The sequence below is a fragment of the Poecilia formosa genome, unplaced genomic scaffold (genome assembly GCF_000485575.1).
Source record: "Poecilia formosa unplaced genomic scaffold, Poecilia_formosa-5.1.2 Scaffold1, whole genome shotgun sequence".
NCBI lineage: Eukaryota > Metazoa > Chordata > Actinopteri > Cyprinodontiformes > Poeciliidae > Poecilia > Poecilia formosa.
This window is the reverse complement of record NW_006799940.1, coordinates 2408539-2421971: the sequence shown is the minus strand read 5'-3', so window position 1 is coordinate 2421971 and position 13433 is coordinate 2408539. Positions and strand designations below refer to the sequence as shown.

At 37.8% G+C, this 13433-nt stretch overlaps 1 protein-coding gene across 1 annotated transcript in view; it reads right to left on the bottom strand.

Annotated features, from left to right (window-relative positions):
- Positions 1 to 13201, bottom strand: part of LOC103135174 (receptor-type tyrosine-protein phosphatase kappa-like) — a 37528-nt gene extending 24327 nt beyond the window's left edge. The window contains exons 1-11 of the mRNA XM_016662538.1: positions 13151 to 13201; positions 12846 to 12971; positions 12500 to 12680; positions 3450 to 3632; positions 2553 to 2672; positions 2192 to 2301; positions 1891 to 2092; positions 1706 to 1811; positions 1533 to 1605; positions 1105 to 1227; positions 91 to 165 (exon numbers count right to left, since the gene is read on the bottom strand). Coding sequence (XP_016518024.1) covers positions 91 to 165; positions 1105 to 1227; positions 1533 to 1605; positions 1706 to 1811; positions 1891 to 2092; positions 2192 to 2301; positions 2553 to 2672; positions 3450 to 3632; positions 12500 to 12680; positions 12846 to 12971; positions 13151 to 13201 — 1350 coding nt within the window. The remainder of the gene's footprint in view (positions 1 to 90; positions 166 to 1104; positions 1228 to 1532; positions 1606 to 1705; positions 1812 to 1890; positions 2093 to 2191; positions 2302 to 2552; positions 2673 to 3449; positions 3633 to 12499; positions 12681 to 12845; positions 12972 to 13150) is intronic.
- Between the last annotated feature and the right edge of the window lie 232 nt (positions 13202 to 13433).

Sequence of the window (13433 nt, the reverse complement as noted above, 5' to 3'; positions counted from 1 at the left end):
TTGCCTCTGCAACTAAAATATATTTAATTGTAACAGCTTGTGTGAAGCTGAAGTTTCATTTTCCTACAACATCAATAAATGTGTATTTACCCTCTCTGTGCTGCTAACTGCTTGAAGGTAGATGTTGTAGTTCTTCCTTGGAGCCAGCGGGGGATTCCAGAATCCCTGTACAGCACGAGATGCAACTTTACTTCAGGCAGTGCAGTCACTTTCTTCATCAAACACAAGTCTTTAGATCAGAAACCGCGATTGTTACATCTTTATTATTACCATGTTTTAAAGATGTAATTAGTCTTCAATATGGTAAATTAGTTAGCGTTGCTTAGACAGTTTAACAAACAAAAACAAATACAAAGTCATCAGAAATGTATCTGTTCAGTCAGTGCAACTTGCTTCCTATCCGCCGCCTCAATCCCCCTCCTTGTGTTGCAGGATGTGTAAAGTCAGAACAGCTACACCAGAGCAGAACCCCACCAGCCGCAATCAGTTGCACAATCAGCAACTACACATGTTCCAGGCATCCCCCTCAACCTTCGTTCAGCCAGATCTTTAACTAAATTCAGCAGGAATGATCTGGTGGTTAAGGCCAGGTGTGTGACCTGTGATTGTGACAATTTTCATCCACCATCCCTGCATCCTGCACTCTCTAATACTTGCAGGACCTCCCTAAAACATCCTTGAAGCTTGGCTTTAGTCCCTTGGTTAAAAACCCTACTCCACTCATCACAGCACCATGCTCAGCATCACCTACTGGTCTCAAAGTAAAAAAAACTGAACTTCTTTCTTAGTTAGCTTGGTTGACATAATTTGTCTACCACTGTTCCTGCTCCCATTTTCATTTTCTGACTGAAGATACCCAATCTAGTGTTAAATAAGTGGCTGCACTCTCTGTGAAGAATCTAGCTACACATAGTAATCACATGCAGTGGATTTTATTACGTTGCATAAACTTAATTTCCCCATTTATTTAGTTGGTACTATTGTTTTACAAACCAATGATGCAGTTTTCTTAAGCTTTGTATCATTTTCTTTGATAATTTAAAGTTTTTATATTATCACTGAAATATAATTTTAATGTCAAACATTGTTTTTAAGAACACTTGCCTGGTAAGTCTTGTTGTCTCCCACAGTAAAGGGGATGGGCTCAGGCAGGTTGCTGGGTGACAGCTGGGCAGCATAGTAATATGGAGAACCACCACTTGATGCGCTGTGGTAGGGAACTGGAACCTGGGAGTTATTAAGGGTGATTTGTCAATACATGTGATTGACAAATGATTCATAGCACAGCTTTCATATTTTTAGTACATAATATACCATAGCAGAGTTTGTTTATTAATGTGAGAATACAAACATTTGCGTCAAAGTGTTGCGCTTCATATAATAAATAATGCAAATGGATCTGCTTTACTTGAGCAAAATTGCCTGAGGTTTAAATTCAATTTTCTGGTAATGAGTTCCACACAATGTTCGCTAGCACACAAGTAAATGCATATGTGGCTTGTTAAGTCTAAGCAGAGATGTGTATCTGTCACCTCAAAGCAATCGGACGAAGCCTGGCGACGTGACCGCTGAGGATTTACTTCCTCCACCACAATCTGGTATGCGCTATACACAGAGAAAAAGAAAGTAATTACAGTAATAATTATAGTTTTTTTCAATACTCACATGCCAAAAGCAAGAAATACAGCGTGTATGAAAATGATACCTTATAGGTGCACCCTTGGCTTGTGCAGGTTTGAGCAGGACAGTGATAGTTGTTGCAGTTTCATTAAGAAATGCCTCTGACACGTCATACTCATCTATCGTCGGTGCTGAGAGAGAAATAGCAGTAGCATCATACAGCAGTTATGGCGTTAAATACATTTGTTTTGTTTGAAATCTCCCTTCTACCTGAGATATTCGTAGTCACATTAAGTGTGGATGCAGGCCCGAAACCTTTGGACGTCGACGCTCGGATAGAGAGCTGATACGTAACACCTGGGTGGAGTTGGGCGAACGTGTAGTGGGTGGCATTTGAAGGTAACGACACCATGAGTCCCGGGCGCTGCAGAGGTACTGAAGGGTCAAATGAGCGCACGCCACTGTAGCTGATCTGCAGAGATTCAGTGGCACATAAACCGGTTTTTAATATTTATGAGGCAGTGCATGTTACAAATTTAGCTACTTCAACTGTGTCCAGAAAGAACACTACCTCGTATTGTGTTATAACTCCGTTGGGCTCAGCTGGTTCCTTCCAGTAAAGGATTATTGTCTCTTCAGATGGAGTGGCTCTAAGTGACTGACTGGGAACGGGACCTGGAACTGTTGACCCAAACAGAGAGACACAATCTGTAAATGCTAATAAAACCAGCAGTAAAATTCTGCTCTGCAAATGAGGAAGCTGGGACCAAAATGAAACATACCCAGGAAGACAAACAGACGAACATCGTAAAATGTTATGCATTTATTTTTTAATTTAGAAAAAAAAAAAAAGATGCAGACTGGAAATTAATATAAACAACCACATTTTAAAAAGCAAATTCCAACAATCAGTAAATGTTTTTTTTTTTTACCATCTTCATCAGTCTGAATAATGGTTTCATCACTCTCCTTCCTCCCCTCTGGATTGGTCAGGATCATCTTCAGGCTAACATTAGTGTAAGGGGGCAGGCTTCCCACCAGGTGACGAGGTGCTGAGAAAGGAAAACAAAGAGAACTAATAATTATATTGTCGAACAACAACCTATTTCAAGCTCATATAATTGTCACTTTCAGACCTTAAAGGTGCAGATTTAAATGCAGTGTTTTATCTGAGTAAGAAGCAAAAACATGTTTGCAGCAGGTGTTTTACGTCTTGACTATAGAGAATGGATGAGATCACAAGGACGTTTGTCCTACCGATGCCTCAAAATAAATCACAAACATGTTCAACTTTCAAACACAGACTCCGTGCCGCAAATTTAAAAAAAAAAGGCAGCAAAGACTTTTGTTGTAAATCTTAGGAACTAGAAAGTGGTCTGGCTTTTGTGCATGGAAATAAAACTCATTGAGAAATAAATCATCAGAATAATTGGATATTACAGTTCTGTCAGATTAATCAATGGGGAAAAAATCAATACATCTCCAGACCATTTAGAGGGAACATAAATAATTCTTCAAATTACATTGGTCTACTAATGTAGAATGACACCTGCAATACACATAATGATTTAAATGAAAATTTTAAATATTGTGGATAGTCTGTGCCTAAAACAATGACCCTAAGATGTGTAATAACCACTTTGGAGCACATTTTTAAAACAAAATGTTCTTTAGGACATACTTTTTACCAATAAACAGAGATGCTTTCTTATCTAGACTTCTTATTAAATATCTATTCTAGTTTACTTCACAGCGCTAAAAACAAGAAATCCTGACACATCAACATATGTTTTTACTGAACGATCACCTGATTCCTTCATAAGTATTACCTTTAGGATCCATATCCAAGCAGTCAGCTTTGCTGTGGTTGTCGGCGGTCATGTAATGGTAGCAAATGGTGACATTAAAGGTGTGACAGCGAGTGATGTTGTAACCCAGGGACTCCCAGTCCACCGCAATCAAACGAGCCCTGGTCTCAGCAATCTTCAGCCTCTTGGGTGTACGCATGGGTTCTACAAAAGAGAAAGGAGAGAAGAAAGGGTAAACCAAAAAGGTGATAGAAATTGCTGATTGTTCATCTAAAAAAAAAAAAACACAGTTGCGTTACAAGAATATGAAAAAAATAGCAACTGTGTGTGTTGTCTTTGTAACTTTGTTTTTTAAATGAACAATTGCTTTCAAACTTTTTAAAAGAAACTCTAAAAATCCTCAGGCTTTCTTTTCTGTGCAGTATGGGATTCAAGCAAATGTTCTTCTTGTTGCCAAAAACAACTAGGCGTGGAGAGCCAACATTTCCCAATGATGACGCATCCAAGTTTGAACAAACACTCATTTCTCTGTGCTGCCTCTCAACCATTTCTCAAATTCAATATCTTCTGTGAGCCATATCTTTGGTTTCCATCCTTTATGTGGATTCAGACTGCTATTGTCAATATAATCTACTTTCCTTCCTCACTGCCCAAGGCTTTAATTACCTTAACTGGCTCATTTAACTGGATCGATAACCCCCCGTCCTAACACACGCACATGTGTGTGTGCATACAGTACACTTGGAGAAAGGAGTAGAAACTCAAACTCTGTTGATTTATCACTCATGAGTCCACTTCATGCCAAACAGTTTACTTACAGGGATGACTATCAGCTTTTGGTTTTCCTGAGATTCAACTACGGATTTCTTAAGAAAATGTCAACGACTGCCAAAGACTTATGAATCTAAGTTTGGGAAGTATTTCTCCAAGTAGAAAAGATATCGTGCTGTCAAGAAGCATGTAATTAGCTTTGACAAAGTAACAATGGAAAGTCTTTGCAAGTGACCACTTGATCAGCAGGCATAAAGTATGATGAGATCTTCTGCAGAAGAGCATGTCAAAAGGAAATGCAAGGATTATCTCCTGAGTTTACAGCAACTCACAAGCAAATCAATTGTACTCACACTGCTGTGTGGATATATTCTGTTTTCTCTATTGCCTAGTGTGTGTCTTTGTCTATTATGTAAATATTTGCTGCAGAACTGCTAAAAAAAAAAAAGGCACCAGTTTTGCAAATTTGTCACTTTTAATTCTCACATGGGTTTTTATAGTCCAAGTTCAAGGATGTTGAAGCAACAAGTGGATAAATCAAATATTTGGTTGTTGTGTGTATTAACCCACACAATTCATTACGCTCTCCCCCAACATCAGGTTATTGAATCACTTATCTTTCAAGTGCATCAAGCAAACAAAGAGGATTGACGAGAGTACGTTTCTGAGAAAAATCTAATTTCACCAGGAAATTACAAGAGGTTTTTCCACAAGTATTGAGACAGATTTGCTGTAAGACCTGGATTTGATTGTGAAAACTATAGGCACAGAAAAGCATTAAGCTCCAAATAATGCTGAAATAAACTATTTTAGAAATTTATTGTGTGGTGATATGACTCTCTGGCCATTATTTTGACAATGGTAGCATCTTTACTTCTGCTTATGTTATGCTTACTTCTGTGTGCTCGCTTTTGAGGACATAACCAAACCGCGGGTTTTGAATAGTGTCAGTACATCAACGTTTTGGCATTGTCACTGCCGTTTTTGTCTCGGAGAACACATGATTCAAATCCATTCAGTGATGTTCCTGTGCTGCCAGATAATCACGTCTCTGCTATCAAACTAAAAACGTGGCCGAACGCGGTGAAGTGGAACGCTCTGTTACCTGGAGGGGTGTGTGTGAAGTGTCTCAGTTGCATTTAAAGAGACCACACCAAAGCGAGTTGTTCTGAGCTCAGAAAAGGCGCCTGTGCAGCTACCATGACAAGAAATTCAGACCAAAGCATTGCGGTTCCACTTTATGTAAACCACAGTTGAATGATTTAAATGAGGAAAAGGAAGGCTTGAAAAGCACATGTCCATATTAAACAACATGCATGTTTTTGGAGCGTGGGAGGAAGCCAGCGTTCCCAAGGACCTTAAAGTACGACTGAAATCTCTCAAAATTAGTACATGAAATGTTGACAAAGCTCAGCTGCAATTCTTGTAATTCTCTTGTTTGATAAGTTATACGTTGTTTTTGAGAACTCATACATAAAAACAGTTCACAATAAAGGTAATTTTTAAAACTCCTCCTTGTCTTGGCCAGTCTTTTTCTTATTTTTGACCTCTTTTCAGAGGAGACAACACAAGGACACAAACTAGTTGTTCCCTCTTGACAACCCATTATCTACCTGTCACTCACACACACTGCCTCTGAAACTGGCCGTACACACTCTTGCACTCGGTTATTACCCAAATACACACTCACACTTAAGGTTGCGACAAAAATAAAGATTAAATCGAGGCAGGTAGGTTTGGGCATTTGTGTGTTTGTGTGCTTACCTCTCTTAAAGCTCACCATAAGAATTTGTTGTCAAGGGCAAACACAAATCTTTCAAAGCACACACACCAAGAGTACATTACAATAATAATAGGGTTGCTACACCATTTCAATAGAAATATTTTACCAATAAAATGATAAGAAATGGAAAAAAATATTAAAAGGAGACAAAGGGTTATGCAGGCAATTCTCTGCCGAGCAAATATTATTCATGTACTGTGTGTGCACTATTGGGTGATAATGGCGGAAAGGGTCATAGCATTTCATTCTGGCTTCAACCAGTTATTGGATGGCTGACATTTAAATAGAGCAAGAGGGAAAACTCCTGCTTTCTCCACCTGCCTCACTCTATTTCTGTCTTCTACTCATTTGTCTCGGGTCTTTTTTCTGTCTGTGTCTGTTAAAATCAATACCTGTGATCATTCCCATAAACAGCACTGCTGAAACACGCATACATACACACACTCACACATCAAGCAAGGTAATAAGTAGCATTGATCTTTTTTGGTCTCTTAATGCCATTGCTGCATGAGATGGGGACCATCTCATCTCTCTGCAGTGAGATGAGGTCACCAACAAGGAATTAAAGCAAAATATGAGCAGATGCTTGTGTCATGCAAACACACACATATATACCTACATACAATTTCAAAACAAACAAACAAACAAAAAAGAGATCCTTTGTTACTTTTAGAAGTTGAAACCCATCCATTCTTTTGAACCCTTTCATGCATAGTGGTCGCTACAGTGGACAGCTGTCTTAAGGTCATTTTCTTGTGCTTCTTGTGGATTTTTATGTTATAAATGCACACAGACCACTGAAGTGGACACTAATGCATCATAAAATACACCATCAACTAATGGCCATCAGCTGCAAATGCAAGAAATTATTTTTGTTAAATCCAATATGGCTGACAGACAAAAAAAATATATTGTGACATAAGATAACCCCTAAAGAACAATACTACTGATGTATTTTTCAAATAACTTTGTATTTGGAGAAAATTACAATTTATCACCTAATAAAATGATAAAAAAAACAATAATTCCTACCTTTTTGTTATGCCTTCAGAAAATCAAAAGAAATTTGAAAAAAAATCCTAACACAAAGGATCATAATTCATGCATGAAAGGGTTAATTCACTTTGCAGCTACAACATACTTTGTGTTGGTCTATCACACACAATCCTAATGAAATATACCAACGTTTGAGATTGTGACTTGATAAAAGGTGAAAAAGTTAGAGGCACTAATATTTTTTGCAAAGTACTGCATGTATCCACAACCCACACACTCATTTCAAAACCCAATTCTCATCCTAACCCATAATGCACTGCTGCTTATCTACTGTAGGTGGTAAAAGCAGGCAGAAAGGTGAGCAAAAAATGGACAGACAGCAAGAAAGGAGAGAAAAGAGAAAGGAAGAAAGAGATAGAATGAAGTGAAACTGTGGATGGACTGAGGGACAGATAAAAGGAGCAGAGCACGGAAGATGAGAAACGGGGAGAGAGAGAGAGAGAGAGAGGTGGAATGGGTGAGATACGATAACTAGTTTGGAAGGTGGCCAAAGTCAAATGGGGACCAAATCCAAAGGCAAACCACAGAGCATGCCTTGTCCCTTTCCCCTCCTCCTGTAGACTGACAAATGGCTGGATTCATGTTGAAACTAAAAGGCTTTGTTCTTCACAGATGGAGCTTTGAAAACAACAACAATACCAATAAACACTAACAATAACACCAAGGACTGAAAGCTTCATATCAGCAGAATCCAGAGGTGGGAATTAAAGCATGGAAAACAAAAGCAACGGAAATGAAACTAAATGAAATTAAACTACGCAAATGGGAACACAACCATGCCTCTCAACATGAAACAACAGAAAGCCAACACATAAACAGCTACACCGTCAAACTGAACAGAAAGTAGGGAAGATCAAGTAAAACGCAGAAAAGAAAGAACAGGCGGAGAGAATGGACAGGAAGGGGGGCGAAAAAGAAAAGGTTGAGAGAAAATGTTGCTAAATCCAAGTTAATCTGTCCAATTAGTTCCTGGTAATCCTTTCACTGTCATGAGGAAGACAAATGAAACTGACTGCATCCAATCAGTCTCTGCATGTCGGGTGGATGTTTGTGTTGCAACCGAGTGTTTTTCAGTTGGATGCTAAATAAAATACGATTTTAACTTGGCACCACAAAAGTTAAAATTAAAAACATTTACTCCAGAAATTATTTTTCTACAAAAATTAAGACTCTGTTGGTTTGTTTCTTAGATTTCGTTTTTGTTTGTTTATTTGTTTTTTCCGTCACTCTCAAAGCTAGGTATTATTGATGAGTAAACAGATTTGACATATTCAAATGGGCAATTTGCAGTGTATAATAATGATTGTATTTACAGTGTTGGGACTGAGAAATATTACTATTAGTGCAAATTTCACAGTAGTTGCCATGAAGACACCCCCCACCCCCCCCATTAGATTTGTGGCATCATGTTTCGATGCATGATCATCGAGTTCTGCTTTACACTATTAGCTGCTGTCCTTAAATGTTGGAAAAAGGCACAAATATGGTCTGATTTTCTGTTCTTGGTCTAAAAATTGATATTTTTATTTTTGTCCATAAATTCAAATAATGCAGGTTGTACAACATGCATCATGTTAAGGGGCTCCACAATATATTGGAGAATATGGTGTTCAATATTGGTGTGCAATATTCATAGACTTTTTAAGAGTGCAATAATTTTTTGATGTTTTTGAAAAAAACTGACCCAGTTGGACCGAGTCCTACCGCCACAGATGCTCACACTGAGCACAAAGGACATGCTAAAGGTCACAGACTGTGGGAAGAAAAAGAGAAAAGAGAATAGGCAAAATTTAAAACTGATATCGGCTATGTTTACCAATATTATCGTCATTACAAAATGTTCTTATATTATTCAGCAATATATCAAATTATGTTACATATGTGCCATCTTTTTTCGTTTCTTGTGATGTGTAAATGTGTCTTTAATCTGACCATGACCAAGAGGTTTCACCAAAAAAAAAAAAAAAAAAACTGTCAGGCTTTGGATTAAAAGCCACTTCATCATTTTCTCCACCGGCACAAACACACACGCTGCACATGGATTCAATGCTCTTCACATCAAGTTGATTATTTTCCACCCTTCAGACAAGAGCAATATGTTACCAAAGAAGAAAAATCGAGAAAAGTCAGCGTGTAGTGAAGGATAGAGCATCAAAAAGGGGGTAGAGATAGAAAACTAAGAAATGAACGTGATGAAAATAGATTTAAACATAAAAAAGAAGAGGAAGGGATCTCTTATCACATCAACTGTTCATCAGACTGTGTGACATCTCCGCAGGATTTTATTAACTTTATTGGTTTTTAATTAAACAGTCGTTCATACAGTGGCATGTTGAGCCTTTTGCCTGACAATTGGGCACAAGTTTGTCTGTACAAGTGTGTTCCAGTGTCTTCAACATATAAAAGATCATATTCTGCAAACTACAGGTGGTGGGATCAGACAAACTTAACCAAACAGAAAAGCAAAGGAATCATTACCATTTAAATAACATTTCTGCTCCGTGTCTGTGTGTCTCATAACTAACACAAACGTACTTAATAATATTCTGAAGGTGTACATGAATTTGCATGTGTGTGAGTAAAGCCTCAAAGAGATGAAGTAAAAGAAAAAAAAAATATTTTTAATAAAATAGAATAAGCAGAGCTCAGCGATAATATTCACTTAGCATCATTACTGCCTGATAACTATGTTTACTGCATACTCATTTAAAGTAAAGAGAGACTAGTTTGTGTACAAAATTTTATTTCATGTAGCCCGACAAAAGCAAAGTGGTTCATGTATATTTTTTAAACTGGGTGATGCAGATGAAAATGTGCTTGTAATGATAAGGAGCTTCATTTTGCTTTCTAGCTGAGAGTTAAATGAGAATGCAGCAAAGAGTGTCAATGAGAAGATACAGCCAGAAGCTGGTTAGCTTAGCTTAAAGGCTAAAGCAATGGGGAATAAATCATAGAAAAAAACCCAGTTTCATTAGCTACATGTGGAGAGTCATGGCAGTTATTGCACCCTGCCGAGTAAATGTTTGCAATATTAGTTGTCATAAACCACAATGTGTCATACTGGAATAGATACACAGTATATCATGTTACAACTACAAATCTTCATGGAATTTGAATTTTACTCCGATAGACTAATGCAAAGATTTACAGAATTGTTAAATGTAAAGTACAAGAGGGATACTTTTATAAACATGTGAAAATAATCTCAAAGTATGACATAAAATAATACTTTATAGAAAGGCTGTTATGCAAAATGAATCATCTAATGTGAGACTTAAGAGCAAGTTTAAGATTTTTTTATTTTTATCTTGGGTGATGGTGTTATGCTTTGTCTCATGGTGTTTGTCTACCTGCTTGTTATTATCTACTTGGTGATATGAGCACAGGGGCTGGTATGTGAAAAGCAAATTCCCCTTCAGGGCACTAAAGTCTAAAAAAGTAAACTTCCACTCTATTATAAAGTCTTTTGCAGCCTCTCACTGGTTGCATCTCTATCCTCGCCAATTCTCATCAACTTTCTTATGTCTGGTTAAAGAAAAGCGTCCCACCAGAATGGTAATCCCATTACAATGGTTCAACTTTGGTTTAATGAGTAATTTTACTTGTATTCATTTGCATGTAGGTCAAAAAAACTAGTTTTTATGTCCTCTGAGAAGAGTGTTGCCTTCTACATGTTTGTGTTAGCAATTTGTGGATGTGTTTGCATCTCCTTTAGCTATCTGCAAATAGTACTTCTTGGGGCTTTCTTTAAGCACTTAGTTTCTTCTGCCTCTCTAAAGGTTAGATTTAGGAAAATATGACTAAAAGTTATCCTGTCAACAGAGTTTCCACCCGTGCTGTGGATCGCTACAGCTCCTCTGGCATAACCAAAGGTTCTCTGCTGTGTGTCTCATTAATGCTCCTCTTGTCATGCCTCTGAGTTTAGTTAAATATCTTGATAGGTTTGAAGATGCACCAAGATATTTTCTTGTTTCTTATTTAGCGCCATTCTGCTCTAAACTACTCCAGCAGCTTATCTGTGACATGTCTGGTGTAGTCCTTTGTCTTCATGGTGGCATTTGTTTTCAGCACTCTGGTAAAACAAACCTCAAAGGCCTTGATAGAATTACAATAATTACAGTGAAATTAATTTACAAACAGGTAAATGTTTGTACCAATTATAATTTGGGATTTAATTTATTAATATGTGAATGTTTTTATTTGTATTGGTCTATCACCTAAAGTATATATTATATACATTGACATTTGTGGCTCAATGTAAAAGAATGCATATATCTTATTGCAGTGATCTTAATATGTTATTTTTTATTCCATGATAAGTAAAATATTCATTTGCAATAATTAAACTCACGGTGGGCTGATACCAAAATTCACGCTATGCATCAACAATAGTCTTTCCCTGTTGATTATCACCAAAATAATTAGTCAGATCTTATTTAAATTAAGATTTGACTTTATTCTGTCCCTGCACATTGTCGCAATTACAATAAATCTGAGTCTTTAATGCGGAAATGTTCCACTTGGAAGAGTAGTAAGAAGATTAATTTCCTCTTCCTGTTAAACAGGAAGCTGCTCAATAGATGAGTCGCCTGAACAAGTCTATGACTTCCTCTTTGTCAATAAACAAGAACAGACGCACACACTCACATTCAAATTCATTCACCAACTCACACACATACCACACACACACGCAGAGGGGTTGGCAGACATCAGTCAGGCCCTGTGGTTATGAGTTTTCATCTCTTTCATTTTCATTCCCCAGTTTCATCATTCTCTCGCCTCCTGCTCTCTTGCTCCACTCTGATTCTCTTTTCTCTTTCTTTCCCAGCCTTATTGTTTTTCATCATATCTCCATTGCTCTCTTTTTCTGTTTTTCATTCAAACTCATTGCTTTTATTTCGGTCTCTTTCTCTTTCATATCAACCTTTTTTTTTTTTGCCCATGCTGTCTCTCTCCCCCAGGCTAGCTGTGTTTATATTTCAGTCGTTTATTTCTACAAATGTCAGACAGTGTTTCTGCCCTCCGTCTATTGATCCACAGAGAGCGAAGGAGATGAGGAGAGGGAGGCGCAGAGAAAGGGTGGAAAGCCAATGACTATGAAAGAAGGGGGGATATATAGAGGGAGGAGCTGCTAAAATAAGTAAAAACATGAAAAAAAAACAGTCCAGGAGTGAAAGGAGAAAAATTTTATCTGAGCAACCATATTCTGAGTTTGACTTTACTGTCCTCCTCCTCTCCTCTTAAATTTAGCCTCTCACTACACACTCTATATTCTGCATGCATACTCTGTTCAAATATATCTTCCCCTCCAAAAAAAACTAAAACTAAGGGCAGCAGTTGATAGAGTCAATAAAAACCAAGGTGTAAGAAACACCAGGAACAAATATTTACAGATAAAGTCTCATTTTTTGAGAGTTTTCATGCATAAAGCTTTTAGTTTACCATGCTATCTTTGCCGTACCTGCACATTTGGTGCGAGTGATGAGAGGCGGTCCTGGTTTTCCTGTCCCTCCCTCTCCTGGTCTCGTCAGTAACACTCTGATCTCATACTCTGTGTCTGGGTCCAGGTGCCATAACTTGTAGTTGGGAGAGTTCACAGCATGAGTCTCAGTCCAGGTGCCTGACGTCATCCGGTATTCAACCTGAAGAAAACAATCAAACAAAAAATGTTACTCCTTTCTCAAACAAAATGTTAGTGTTTCAAAACTTATTACACACACTTCTGTTAAATGCTAATACAGCTTGATTTACACACATAGGTACAAGTGAATGCTTCGAAATGATAGATTTTCTCAGAAAGAACACACCTCTTTAAGTATAATGGGTCCATCACCAAATATGGAGTTGGCATTGAGCTGAATCAGCAGGTATGTAGGGCCGACACCAAGCAGCTGGGGCGGAGCAATGGGGTGAGGGGGCTCTGAGGAGAGAACAAAAGAACAGCAGGAAGTTTAAATGTGCTTCCGAAGATGAATTACAGACTATAAACCGATATTACAATGTTATAATATGAAACCATATCAAAAATAATAATTATTATTATTTCCAATTGCATACATTAAACTAGCAATGATATAACTTGTGTGTCAAGAACTCAATACTGTTGGAATACCTTGACCTTGCGAGAGAGCGATGGATGCTTGTCATTTCTGTTCTGGTACATCTTCTGATAAATTTCAAATCAAGGAGCTTTGCTACATTCAAACCTGACATGCCTGCTTATCCCCACACCAGCATCTACCTGCAGGCTCCGATTCTTGGGAATGACATTTACCCTTCGCTTCCCAATATCTCTGCACAAATGCATTCTTGCAAGGAGTGAGGAGGTCAGAGCCTAGAGGCCATAATGTATGTTTACTTGTGAGATTGTTGTTGGGATGTGTGCGCTCATTCAA